Source organism: Sander lucioperca, chromosome 17, assembly GCF_008315115.2.
Source record: "Sander lucioperca isolate FBNREF2018 chromosome 17, SLUC_FBN_1.2, whole genome shotgun sequence".
Lineage (NCBI taxonomy): Eukaryota > Metazoa > Chordata > Actinopteri > Perciformes > Percidae > Sander > Sander lucioperca.
The window spans coordinates 2775527-2790595 of record NC_050189.1 but is presented as its reverse complement, the minus strand read 5'-3'; the positions used below and the strand labels follow the sequence as shown (position 1 = coordinate 2790595).

At 39.0% G+C, this 15069-nt stretch overlaps 1 protein-coding gene across 1 annotated transcript; it reads left to right on the top strand.

The window, feature by feature from the left end:
* Window positions 1-23: 23 nt before the first annotated feature.
* On the top strand, window positions 24-6246 carry ccdc96 (coiled-coil domain containing 96). Its single transcript, XM_031314667.2, has 3 exons — window positions 24-871; window positions 4571-4918; window positions 5326-6246. Exons 1-3 carry the CDS (start codon window positions 188-190, stop codon window positions 5635-5637), a joined length of 1344 nt encoding a protein of 447 aa, XP_031170527.1. The 5' UTR covers window positions 24-187; the 3' UTR covers window positions 5638-6246.
* The last annotated feature ends 8823 nt before the right edge of the window (window positions 6247-15069 follow it).

Sequence of the window (15069 nt, the reverse complement as noted above, 5' to 3'; positions counted from 1 at the left end):
GAGCTTCGCAGCGCGACCTTCTCCACATCCTGCTTGTTAATATTAATGAGAAGAGGTCAGGGCGCCTCTGATTGGCTCCCGATCCCAGTTTCCAAGACAACCGAAACAAAACGAACAGTTTCAGACTACAGAAGGGCACGAGCCCTTTAGTTCTACACACATTTGGGCTATTCTTTTTCTATTGAAAATGGATGGAGAGACAGGAAACCAGGTGAAGAATGTTAGAGTGGTGCCAGCAGCAGATTCCACCCATGAGGAGGACAATTGTGCTGTGACAGCTCATGGAAATAAAAAGGAAGATGTCCAAGCTGAAATGGTTGCATCAGATCATGATGAAGAAAACTCTGAAAGTGTGAACACCACTGAAGAAGAAGCGGCAGCCACCTCTGAGCCAGAGAAGACAAGTGAAGACTCGGATGTGAAGACAAATGAAGTCAGTGAACAGCAAACGTCCCACCAGGACAGTGCTGTTTTCCAAGTTAACAGCAGTGATGGCGATGGACCTCCCAGTCTGCATCTTGAGACCCCGGAGAGACAGAACAGTAGTCCTACAGCGGCCGAAGAAGAGGACTCCACTGCTGAAGACAGCAGCTATGAAGACATTCAGCCGAAGCAGGAGCAGTGTGAGGACAGAGGTGAGCCCAGGCCCGGCCAACGCCACAGCCTGCTGCAGATGAAGCTGGCAGAGTTCTTTCAGAAGAAGGCCGGGGACGCCCCCCAGCTGGACAGGGACGTCCCCGTGTCAGAGCAGGAGTATGAGACGTACGTTAACCTCCTGACTGAGCTGAAGCAGCAGCTCAGCGCTGATTCAGAGAGCGCTCAGCAGCAGGCAGAGGAGCTGAGGTTGAAGGCCCAACACAGGCTGGACAAGGTGTGCAGCTTCTCTATACCTTTCTAAAACTTTGCCCATAGATTCTGATGATTTCCAAGTTTAAATTGTTGGAAAGTACGCAAATGTCTTGTTAAAATATGTCAAATGTAATGATAAAATATTATGAAAGATCAAATAGAATACAATATTTAAATAAATAAAACAGATCAGCAGTATTATAACTGGAGAACTGGACTTTTTTAAGATGATGCTTTTGAAGGTGATATATTAGTCCCAATTTCACACTTTATACTACTTCGAAAGCAGGTTTTGATTATGTATTAGCCTATGCTCACACTGTCAAAAAAGTGGCAAAATTAATTATACTCAAAAAGTCAGTATTCATACGGGGGGAAATCGTATTTTTTGATGGATGCCTGTCCCACAATACAACGGATAGTTGCAAAACATTTACATTGAATACAGATTGTAGTGAGACAGGTGCAGAGGACAAAGGTTTTCACATACAAGGAAGTTCCCTTGGTATTTGGTATAAGAATAAGCATAAGAAAGAAAATGGAAAAAAAAAAAACCCCAATTCCAATGAAGTTGGGACGTTGTGTAAAACGTAAATAAAAACAGAATACAATGATTTGCAAATCCTTTTCAACATCTATTCAATGAATACAATACAAAGACAAGATATTTAATGTTCAAACTGATAAACGTTATTGTATTTTTGCAAATATTCACTCATTTTGAATTTGATGCCTCCAACACGCTACAACAAAGCTGGGACAGGGGCAACAAAAGACTGGGAAAGTTGAGGAATGCTCCAAAAACACCTGTTTGGAACATTCCACAGGTGAACAGGTTAACTGGTCATGATTGGGCATTAAAGGAGCATCCCCAAAAGTTCACAAGCAAGGATGGGGCGAGGGTCACCACTTTGTGAACAACTGCGTGAACAAATAGTCCAACAGTTTAAGAACGTTTCTCAATGTACAATTGCAACGAATTTAGGGAGTTCATCATCTACAGTCCATAATATCATCAAAAGATTCAGAGAATCTGGAGAAATCTCTACACATAAGAGACAAGGCCGAAAACCAACAATGAATGCCCGTGACCTCTGATCCCTCAGCACCACTGCATTAAAAACGACATCATTATGTAAAGGATATTACCACCTGGGCTCAGGAACACTTCGGAGAACTATTGTCAGTTAACATAGTTGGTCGCTACATCTACAAGTGAAAGATAAAACTCTACCATGCAAAGCCAAAGCCAGATATCAACAACACCAGAGACACCGCCGGCTTCTCTGGCCCGAGCTCATCTGAGACGGACTGGCTCAAAGTGGAAGAGTGTGCTGTGGTCTGACGAGTCCACATTTCACTTTGTTTTTGGAAATCATGGACGTCATGGAAAAGGACCATCCAGATTGTTATCAGCAAGGATGGTCAAAAGCCAGCTTCTGTGATAGTATGGGGGGGTGTTAGTGCCCATGGCATGGGTAACTTGTACATTTGTGAAGGCACCATTAATGCTGAAAGGTATATACAGGTTTTGGAGCAACGTATGCTGCCATCTAAGCAATGTCTTTTTCAGAGATGTCCCTGCTAATTTCAGCAAGACAATGCTAAGACGCATTCTGCATGTGTTACAACAGCGTGGCTTCATAGTAAAAGAGTGCAGGTACTAGACTAGTCTCCCTTTGAAAATGTGGCGCATTATGAAGGGCAAAATACATCAACGGAGACCCCGGACTGTTGAGCAACTGAAGTCATATATCAAGCAAGAATGGGAACGAATTCCACCTTCAAAGCTTCAACAATCAGTGTCCTCAGTTCCCAAACAAGTATTGCGTGTTGTTAAAAGGAAAGGTGATGTAACACAGAGGTAAACATGTCCCTGTCCCAGCTTTTTTGGAACGTGTTGCAGGCATCAAATTTATAATAAGTGAATTTTTGCAAAAAAAACTATAAAGTTTATCAGTTTGAACATTAAATATCTTGTCTTTATAGTGTATTTTGAATTGAATTGAATAGAGGTTGAAAAGCATTTGCAAATCATTGTTTTCCTATTTTTTATTTACGTTTTACACAACGTCCAAACCATAAATAGAAACAAATTTACAATCAAAAATATGAAGAATATCTAAAAGAAAATAAATAAGAACATGGACTTTTTGGATGGTATGAAAAGATGGAGGAAAACATTGACCAAGGAGTGTGCAAAAGTTTACATTATAAAGAATATGTGCAAGATAATAATCCAAAAGATGTGCGTTAATGTAACGTGTTGAGACAGATGTGTGTGTGTGTGTAATGTAACCTGTAGTGTCCATGGGGTGGATAAGTGTCAGTGGGGGTCCTGGGTGTTGTTGATTAGGCCGGCTACAGTAGGGAAGACACTGTTCTTGAGGTTCTGGTCTTGATGGAACACAGGCTCCTGCCGAAGGAGATTGGTTTAAAAAGTGTGTCCACTTGCCTTTTTGGGACGATGTAAGATTTGAAACCAAGGAGCTTTTTCAGCAGGCTTTAAAAAGTCTCGTATTCCTCCAGGGAAAAGGAGTACAAGAGGTCTACACATGCTGCTACGCAGTGAGCTGGGTGGAGGTGACGTGCATACTGAACCATGTAGACATTGCTCTCAGCACTATGCAAACATGGGAATGCTTTAGGAACAAACTTAGCAAAGTCTGGAAACCGTGTTTAGGGGCCCAGTTTACCCGTAATATAAATTACAATTAAACTTACACCAAAGATTTCCCGAATTGATTCCGATTCACAAGGTCCCAATTTGATTACATTTTGGATTCAATAAAATTAGGTTAGGGAAATTTCAGTTATACTAATTTTGCTTGGATACAAAAGAAATTCTCAGAGAACTTCTGCTGGAAATTGTACAAGCAAGAAGCAAATATTTATTATAATTTTGGCGGCTGTGGCTTAGGTGGTAGAGCGGTCGTCGGTTCGACCCCTGGCCTCCCTGGTCTACATGCCAAAGTGTCCTTGGGCTGAACCCTGAAAACTCCTGATGCTGCACCATTGGTGTGTGAATGTGTGTGAATGTTGATGTCTGATGAGCAGGTGGGCTCGATGGTGTTTTAAGCCCCCAACATCTCCTTCCAGGCAGCGCTGCGACCATTGACTTCAAGGCACCTAACCCTAACCATAACCATTGCCTAATCCTAGTGCTGCCTGGAAGACGTTGTTGGGGGCTTAAAACACCGATAAACGAGCAGGTGGCACCTTGTATGCCAACAGCATAGTGAATGTGTGTGTGGTGCCTATAGTGTGTAAAGCCCTTATATATGATTACAGTCTATTTCCCATTCTGTATTTATTGTTTATTTCTTATTCATGTTTAATATGTTTGGTTGTGTATGTATGCACCATCCACCAAGGCAAATTCCATGTAGGTGTAACCTACTGTGGCAATAAACCCTTTTCTGATAATGCACCAGGTTACAAAGTGGCCAAACAGTGGAATCCAAATGGTGACAAGGCATATATTAAAAGATCGATTTCAGGATTTTATTAATCGATACCAGCCCTATATTCAAACATTTAGGAAGTACTCCTGTAGACAAAACTCCATGCGTTTCCATATAACACACAGTTATGCACATATTAAACAATTAATATTCAAAATATATTTAAGCACCCAAATGAGGGGACATCTACCGGTGCCCAATACGTGTTAATTTTGTGTTATGGTGTAGTTATTAGTGGGTCTCATCTTCGTCCTCAGGTGGAACATGAATGGCGAGCGTTGGTGGCACTGAAGCAGGACGTAGCTGTGACAGTACTAAGCAGCCGCCTGGGTAAACAAGCTTCTCAGGCCAAAGTTGAGGCAACCTTAGCAACAGAGAAGCTTGTGCAGCACGAGCTGATCAAGCTGCGCCGTAAGCACATCAAGCTGAAGATCAAGATTCAGCGGCTGGAGGCAGAGCTCCGTGAAGGGGACGAACATGCCAGGGACCCGTTACAGCTCCAGTTTGAGCAGCTGCAGGCTGAGAGGATGGAGCTGAAGAAACACGCCAAAAAGCAAAATGAGGAATCTTTAAAGATGCAGAAAAAGATCAGCAGCAGCTTGGAGGTAGGTTGAAGAATCCACAGGTACAGATTGGGTCAAAGTTATTTGTGTATAGTTGTTTCACAAAATATGATTTCCGTATAGAGCTGGGTACCAAATTCAGTACTTTTTAGGCACCGACCGAAATGCCTCCTAAGTATCGGGTATCGATATTCTTGCCATTCATATCATTCAATACCCAATTTCAATACCTAAGGATTAAGAGTCATCAGCAGCAGTGAGCCAGTTAGCACACAGCGTTTTATAAAATTGGTATTGAAAAATCATTAAAGTAAAAATATCATTTAGGAACCAGTATCGAAGTCGCGGTATTGGTATTGGTACCGGTATGGAAAATGTTTGAATGATAACCAGGCCTATTTCCGTAGTAGGTAATTGAGTCAGCATTGTGTTTTTTTGTGCTCTGTCAGCTCCTGTCAAACGTCAAGGAGAAGCTGTTCTGGAGCCAGATGGAGGTCCAGGCCAAGAGAGAGCAGCTGGCCACGATGGAGGCCATGGTGGCCAGGAAGAGGGACCTCCTTACCAGGACTAGGCAGGCACGCAACGGCCTGCAGAGAGACAACATGAGGCTCAAGGAACACCGTGGACTTCTGGGGAACAGCGTGCTGCTACGGGACTTTGAGGATACGGTGGATGTCTCTGACCAGCTGGAGGAACAGCTGGAAGATCTGAAGTGCCGGCAAGCTGAGATGGTCTTCAGTTGTGGCAGGTGGAGGAAGTAGTTGGAGACAACTTAATGAATGAATGAACATATGACTGAATTAAGATTTTAAGCTGCGATCAGACTACACAATATCAGCCCGAAAAAAGCCAGATTCAACAGAGTAGGGTCATCAGGTCATAGTAAAGCCATTGCCTGTGGTGAAGAATAATGAATAATCCATAAATTGTTGTTTCTAGTTGGCAAAAACAATTATGTGGGTTGAGGTATTCTTTCACCACATTTTGATAGCTGTGAAAATATAATTGCGTCATTAATTGCACTTCAGCACATTACATTGAGCAGGAATTCATATAATTGTCCCAACCCACCATATTATGACTAGAAGACAAATGTCACAAATGAATCCAACCATGGTCAGGACTACTTTACTAAGGCAGTAATCACCGCTGCCCAACACTCTATCTCAGTGATCCCAAACGGTCGCCAGGGAGTACGTGGAAAGATTATGAAGAAGCTCAACAAATTTGAAAAAATTGAAATTATGATTTGATTAATCAGCTGTAACACCTGAACACTACATGTTGTGTAAGAGTGTGTGAAAACTAGCTAGAAAGTTTAAACCATTTTATTTCTATGGTTTAAACAGGTAGCTAAAAGTAATGAATATATTGTAGAACTAAAGAGCTAAAAGTAATGAATATATGGTAGAACTAAAGAGCTAAAAGTAATGAATATATTGTAGAACTAAAGAGCTAAAAGTAATGAATATATTGTAGAACTAAAGAGCTAAAAGTAATGCCTAAACTGCTGAAATAGTTAGCTTAAAGCACTGATTTAACAATTGAAATGATTATCCTAAGGTAGTGGATGCAGGTTGTAAACTACAGTAGTAGGATTCCTTGCAGGGCTGTGGAGATATGTCTGGCATAACAAGACTACACCATGGCTAGTCTATATCAACGATGTTTCATGTCCAGGATTGTTCCGGTGCCGCCGGATGTCCCTAACCTTCTTTCTGTGTGTTGGCGTTCTAAACTCTGGTCGATTCGAGCTAAAGCCAACAATCAAATTAGATTAATCTTTTTTGGAGTAAAATTCTCATCGCACACTCGACAGCCATTTTAATTCCAGAGCTCGCCTCCCTACGTACACATGTTCCACCAAAACAAGTTCCTTCCTGAGACTATTTTGCAGAGGTACCGTACCTGCGCCCGGTGCTTAGCGCCGCCCAAGGCGATTGTGATTGGTTTAAAGAAATGCCAATAAACCAGAGCACGCTTTTCCTCCCATCCAGGAATGCTGGATGGACTAGACAGACCCTCCTCTACAGCGCTGTGGAGGAGGGTCTGGCAATGCAAGACTATACGATTGCTGACCAAACCAACCTAAATATTGGCAGTTCAACAATCATGAAATAAAAAATTGGAACATACAGTACATTGGGAATTGATGAAGGGGTACGTGGGTTCATCTGACAGCGCTGTGGGGGTACCTTGGACCAAAAAGGATGGGAACCACTGCTCTATCTGACTCCATAGTGTTTGCCTCCTAGGAAGAACTTAATGAGGTCGCATTGACTTGGAACAACTACAGAGTCCGTAAAGTCCACAACTAACGTAACTGGACGTCTCTCCATATTGCTAACGATCCCTCAACTGCATGGAGAGAGATTGTTTGCACCATGTGACCTGGAGAAGTCTGTCTTGAAGAGTGTGTTCAAGGACTTCCCATGTGATAAAGATGGGTTCCATATCTGTGTAGACCTTATGCCAGAGTATAATCTGAAGTTAACAAAAGATATGTTGGACAAAGTGAACCTGTATCTCAAACTCAGACAGCTAATAAAGAATGAAGTAGATGTTGATCATTCACTGTCCGGGGCCTGTGTCACATGACGTATTTCACACACGTTTTGGATTTTCATGTTTCTTTCTAGGACAAATTGAAACTTGAAACATACAAATTGCAACTGTCAAAGTTATGTTAGAAATATGTTTTAACCTGTGATGAATGCAACTACACTGTAAACCCGAATGTTCAAAGTAATTAAATAGATTAAGTGGGGTATACTCAAAATTTTAGAAAAAGTTCTACTAACTTAATTTTGTCAAGTTGGTGTAACATGTTCTTCATTTTTGAGTATTGTTAACTAATAATTTTTGATTAAATGGAACTATTTTTTGTATAAGTAAGCATAACTTAAAAACATAACTTAAGTGCAACTTAATAGAATTAAGTAATTACATACTAAGAATGATAAAGTCCTGTTATTTCTATTGTTTCAAATAGGGGTTATTTAAAAAAAAAACTTAATTTATATAGCACATGTTAAAATACAATAAAATCTCAAAGTGCTTCACCAAATAAGTAAAATTGATCATAATAAATAAATTGCAATCAGCAAATGGTCTGAAATGCATTAGACATTAGTGGAAGACAACATGTATTTATTTTATTTATTTTTTGTATTTTTAAAACAGTAACAATTTGATTGAGGCAAATGGTCTGAAATGCATTAGACATTAGTGGAGGACAAAATGTATTTATTTTTTGCATTTTTATTGTCATCAATTTAATGTTGCTTATATATTTTTTATTTTTATTTAAGTGTTGAGCAGCTGCAGGGATCATTTTTTATGCCGAGTTAATCTCTGATTCAACCTGCGAAGCAGAAGGTGGTGCTAATATGCATACTACCTTCCTTACCGCTCTTTGGAAAAAAACAGAAGAAGAAAAGTTTGAACAACGTGGGAAGGCGGGAAGCAACAGACAGTAGGCTTGCAGAAGTTACTACCTAAGCAGCAGCAATCAGCCTCACTGGACTTACTGTAAGTTTTGAATGTTAATATTCATTCACTTTTACTTCTTTTATACATTATACATTTTTACATGCGTTTGTCTCAGAGAGTGTAGAACTTCTCCAAGCCCCCGCCCTTCACTGGCTTATCACGGAAGTCTTGTAGGGATTGGCAACTTGTCAGATATAGGTTAGCTGCTAAAGAGCTAGCTAGCTAGCTAGCTAATTAGCGCGACCACTAACGTTACACACTCCAGCAGCACAGCTAGCGACCTACCACTACCAGACTCACTGAAGAATTTTACGACGGATGAATCTAGTAATCACACGCTCATTCCCCGCTTAAAGGTGGTGTTAGAAAATGAGTTGTTAGTAGAAGCACTAACAGACACCTCATATGCGATAGTTAGTTTTTTGTTGATGGAAACTTTCAATAGTGCACCGCTAAGGTCCAATATCATATTAAAAGAGCATAAACGAGCATAATGAGTCAAACTGAGTTCCTACACTGCAAGTCCGCGCTCCCTGTAGCTTCTAGGGACGCTCGTTTTAAATTCTGTGTGAGCAGACTGTCTGAGACACGGAGATTGCTGTTAACAGAACACGAGTCAACTGCCCGTGCTCGCCCACTTGTGTTGCGTTGGTTTTAAAACAAACGACCCTGCTGGAGGCAAGCTGCTTTTCATGACAAAGATGAATAAAGTAAAAACCCTTAACAGTAAAGCTTTGGTTTGTAGAAATGGCATTATTGTTGATTAAGCATGCAGTAAGGTTCAAGTGCTGCTGCTTTTCTTTACAGTAATGTTAATTTTGCTTGATGGCTTTAGTAACTTCACACTTTAGGGATCAAATGAAAAGATCATTAACAGGGAACATTTATAAGTATTTATAATTCAACACTCTTTGAATGCTTTTACTTGTTCAGTTTCAGATCAGTTTATGCCTTTGCATCTCTCTGTTCCAGTTTCAAAAAGTTAAGGAAGATAACTGGAGATGTGATAAAGATACCAGGTAATCCAATGAATCTCTCTCTCACACACACACACACACACACACACACACACACACACACCTCTAAATACCAGTAACTTAAATTGTTTTTTTTTTTCAGACAATGTTTTAGTGTGGTAACCCTAAATCATACACACTCCCACATACACATATCATTTGTTTATTCTACTTGCCTGTTTGATCAAAATAATGCTTTTTGCCGTATTCAAGTCAACAATTCATGAATGTCTTCTGTTCACGAATATCATCTTCCTAATTGATATTTAACCTTTGGCACTGAACAGATCATATTTTACTTTGTATTTGCTTGCAAATATTGTTGAAGAAAGATGGTGGAGACCACATTCCCCCTATGCCGACAGACCATAGTGATATCCTGCCCACCAGTGAACGAGCTCATGGACCTCTGGCCTGGTCTCAAAATAGAGTCTGAGGTAATATGGATCAGCTCTCTCTTTTAAAGTGAAAATTGTGATTCTTACTCATTTGGCCGATATTTTTGCTTTATAAATGTGTGCTAGATTCTTCAAATTGGACTGTTTTTTGTAAGTGTTCTCCTCCTGCTGTTATTTCTATGCAGTTGTATGCAGAGTTCCAGCGGATTACAAATCAGAACCTGCCCAACACATGCTATCCTGAGCTTGACCGCCATCTTCCTCAACCGATGACCTTATTCAGACAGAAGGCATCAAAAACTGGGAAGACAGCAGATGCTCTGGCTAAAATTAAAAAAAAATCAATGATGAACAGGTAAATAGATTTTTACACATTTCATAGGTTGACCCAGTGGAACATTGAACAGGTTCAATGATTCAAATGAGCTTTGTGAATTTTGCAATTAGTCCACTTTATGTTTGCCATTTGTCTGATTGCATTAAAGATGTGAACAGGTTAGAAAGTGGTAAACTACCACCAAGGTTGCAGACCCTCAAGAATGGCTTAATGATGTAGAAACTCATCTGAAAAAAGGCTGCAGGGTAAAGCATTATAAAAGGCTAGTTCAAAGTTATCTCCTTTTGTCTAAATAATGCCTCAAAAAGTTACTGCACTACTTTGCAGGTGTTCAGCCAATAGGCCCAAACTACACAATATGCCTTTGTTCTCATTAATATAATGCAAAAGTAACGCTAATGTTTTGTATGTTTTAATGTTTTTCTTAACCATTGTGGGCTGCACAAGATGACCCACATTTCACTGTGCATTTGATACTGGTTATGTAAAACATTTACATTTTAGAGTTTTAAGTGAAAATGTTCTTAAACAGTCTATAGAATTTTTGAAATTTCACCCAAATTGCTGCCCTGTTGCCTTACTCAGGAATTAACCAGGAAGCCAAAAGCAGTGTTTTTTTTTCTTTTATAGCTGTAGCAAACAATAATTTCATTTTGGTATTATTTATTATTGTTTTTGATTACTCCGATTATTTTCCTGACTATCTGATTAGTTGTCTGGTCAATATCAGAAATTTGTGATACATATTTATTTCTTAGGGCCTTAAAGCAACACGCCTACTTATTGGGGCTTATTCCCCGTATCCCCCAGAGTTCGATAAGTCCATACATACCCTTCTCATCTCCGTGCGTGTCGTAACTCTGTCTGATGCACCCACGCCTAGCTTAGCACAGATCCTGGAGGTAACCGGCTCCATCTATGCTCCTAATAAGTGACAAAATAACGCCAACATTTTCCTATTTACATGTTGTGATTTGTATAGTCACAGCGTGTACGAATAACAAGGTCACATGAGACACAGCCATCTTCTAACCGTATACAAACTGGGAACTATATTCTCAGAAGGCAAAGCACTGCTACTTGGGTGGAGTGATTTGCTTGCAGAACTCCAGGCGAACTCTCTGCTCCTCACCACGGGGCTTCTCAGGTGCAAATCACTCTGCCCAAGTAGCAGAAGTATCAGTGCTTCACCCTTTCTGAGAATAGTTGTCAGTATGTATACGGTTAGAAGATGGCTGTTTCTCAGCAGCTAGCAGTGGGTGCGTCAGACACGCACGGAGATGAGAAGGGTATGTATGGACTTATCTAACTCTGGGGGATATGGGGAATAAGCTAAAGTCCCAATAAGTCGGTGTGTTCCTTAAGTGACCAGGAACACATTTGGAAGGCTAGAAGTTTTTCTTCTTAAAAATCTCTCAAATGTATTTATTTATTTATATACAATTTATTTAAGTATATTTTAAAATTATTTTTTTATTCTATTTATTTTAATTTATAAATGTTTATTTATTTTTGTATTTAATTTTAAATTTAACTGTTCAAAAGCGGACTTTCATGACTTTTAGATATATTAAGTTAGGTAAACTTAATGTAAGTGAGGCAATCAGTTGCCACAAAATTTTTAAGTTTTGAGTCACATGTTTTTAAGTAAACAAACTCAACATATTTGACTAATGTGTACTTAAAACAATGACAACACAAACTAATAAACATTGAGTTTGGTTAACATAAACTGGTGTGGTTGTGTACTTATTTTTTTAAAGTTCTGTGAACTTATTCCTGTGGTTTGTAAACTCAAAACTTTAAGTCATAATAACTGAAAATAATTGAGCTGCCTTAACAGAAAACTGTAAGTCATATTAACTGCAAATATTTGAGTTGAGTTAAATGAGCACTTTTAATTTAACTGTTATCAAAAGGTACATGTAGCAATTCATCCAACCTTTTAAGTTCTGGAAAATTTTGACTTTTAAGTTAATCAACTTAAAAAAATTGTGGCAACTGATTGCCTCACATTTTTTGAGTTCTGGTAATTTATTCGGGTTTACAGTGTATGATTGTAGCTATTACATCAAAGACGTACTAAACACTTTCAGTTCTTTCTAACAAAATATATGTACACACAAACAAAGTACTTTGTTGTCCTTGCATTTACCATTTGCACCATTACATTGACCATTTTTAAATTCAAATATTTAAACAATCATAACATACACAGCTGCATATGTTTTCATTTTACCTGCAATTTAATCTAACTTGCTACAGCAGGGAGCCTTTAATAGTAACCCATCTATTGGCTTATGAAATGGTTAACAAAGCCAAGTTGTCTTTTGGTAAATAATAACAGCACCTGCATACAGTAAGTAAAGTAATGCTTGCAATGTGACATTAAAAAGAAGATGTAAATAGTAACAGGATTGGACTATTATGTGACATGTACTTGTTTGTTACAAATAAAAAAAAAATCCATATCTTTCAAATGAAGGTATTGAAGTGCTGAAATAACTCCGAGGCTAGCTTCAGTAAGAACATTCTAGTTGATATAGTTGTTAGATGATAATGAAAGTATTATTTGCTTAGGAAATGTTTTCAAATTGGAAAAACAGCACATGTCGTGGCTACTCTTCACACATGCACTGTGTCTCATCAGCTACTCAACCTGAGTGGGAGCCTGGCCATTGGTTCCTTATCAACGGTTCGTCTCAGTGAGACACAGGTCTATCTTGTCTTACAGTACATGCACACAAATTCATGAATGTCAAAATGCACTGAAACGGTCAGTCATAGAACATAGTCATGGATACTTACAACTATTTGCTTGTGTATAGCATACTGGAGCTACACCTTCACTTCAAAAGAGTTTGGTAAGACGGGTTGGAAATAGAAGCAGTCTAGTTTCTGCCCCAGACAAGTTTGGGTTGGCTGGAAATGAGTCTACATTCACTCAGGGAATGCTCCGTTGGTGACGGCAATTCAGCCGGATTTCACTTTTTTCAGCCGGATGTCCGTCCCCTTCCTCTTTCTTTGTGTTGGCGTTCTAACCTCTGGTGGATTTGTGAGGACTATGGTTAACTGCTCCTCAGATCTCTGCAGGGTAAATCCAGACAGCTAGCTAGACTATCTGTCCAATCTGAGTTTTCTGTTGTACGACTAATATAACCTTTGAACATACACATGTTCCACCAAAACAAGTTCCTTCTGAGACTATTTAGCAGAGGTACCGTGGCTCCGTCCGGAGCTTAGCCCCGCCCATGATGATTGTGATTGGTTTAAAGAAATGCCAATAAATAAATAAATATATATATATATATATATATATATATATATATATATATATATATTTATATATATATATATTTATATATATATATATATATATATTTATATATATATATATATATATATATATATATATATATATATATATATATATACTTTATTGAAAAAATACAAAAGAAAAACAGAAATTCATCAATCAACCAACATCAGTATTCTTACATTACATAAGAGTATATTAGAATAATTTCTGAACAGAATTATATTAATGGAAAGGAGAAAATGAAATAAGTTAAAATATAATTTAAAATACAAGTGGAAGTAGGCCTACACTTCAATTTCAGATGCATGGGGAAAGTGTTTTAGAATGTCATAAACTGTTGGTGCTTTTCTTCATTTACCACTTTGAAAGACTTTATGTAAAGTTTGAATTCATTTAGGAAAAGAATGTAATTGGGGGATGATTTCAGGATTCAGTTTTTGTGGATGGGAATTTTTGCCAGACATAGAATTACATTGCAACAGAGTTATCATTTTTGTTTTGCATTATTATACCAAATGTGACATTGTGTCTAGATATAGTTGGAAATAGTGAAATATTTAGTTTGATCCATTTGTGGATGTCAAGCAAGAACATCTGCGCTACCTTACAGGAGAAACATACATGGTCTGTGGTTTCAATATCATTTCGAAAGATATGCCAACAAACCAGAGCACGTCTTTCTCCCATCCCAGAATGCTGTGCGGACTAGACAGACCCTTCTTATATACTGTCTATGGACAGACCCTCCTTATATACTGTCAATTGACAGACCCTCCTCATATACTGTCTATGGACAGACCCTCCTTATATACTGTCTATTGACAGACCCTCCTCATATACTGTCTATGGACAGACCCTCCTCATATACTGTCTATGGACAGACCCTCCTCATATACTGTCTATGGACAGACCCTCCTTATATACTGTCAATTGACAGACCCTCCTCATATACTGTCTATGGACAGACCCTCCTTATATACTGTCTATTGACAGACCCTCCTCATATACTGTCTATGGACAGACCCTCCTCATATACTGTCTATGGACAGACCCTCCTCATATACTGTCTATGGACAGACCCTCCTTATATACTGTCTATTGACAGACCCTCCTCATATACTGTCTATGGACAGACCCTCCTTATATACTGTCTATTGACAGACCCTCCTCATATACTGTCTATGGACAGACCCTCCTTATATACTGTCTATGGACAGACTCTTCTTATATACTGTCTATGGACAGACCCTCCTTATATACTGTCTATTGACAGACCCTCCTCATATACTGTCTATGGACAGACCCTCCTTATATACTGTCTATGGACAGACCCTCCTTATATACTGTCTATGGACAGACCCTTCTTATATACTGTCTATGGACAGACCCTCCTTATATACTGTCTATGGACAGACTCTCCTTATATACTGTCTATTGACAGACCCTCCTTATATACTGTCTATGGACAGACTCTTCTTATATACTGTCTATTGACAGACCCTCCTTATATACTGTCTATGGACAGACCCTTCTTATATACTGTCTATGGACAGACCCTCCTCATATACTGTCTATTGACAGACCCTCCTTATATACTGTCTATGGACAGACTCTCCTCATATACTGTCTAT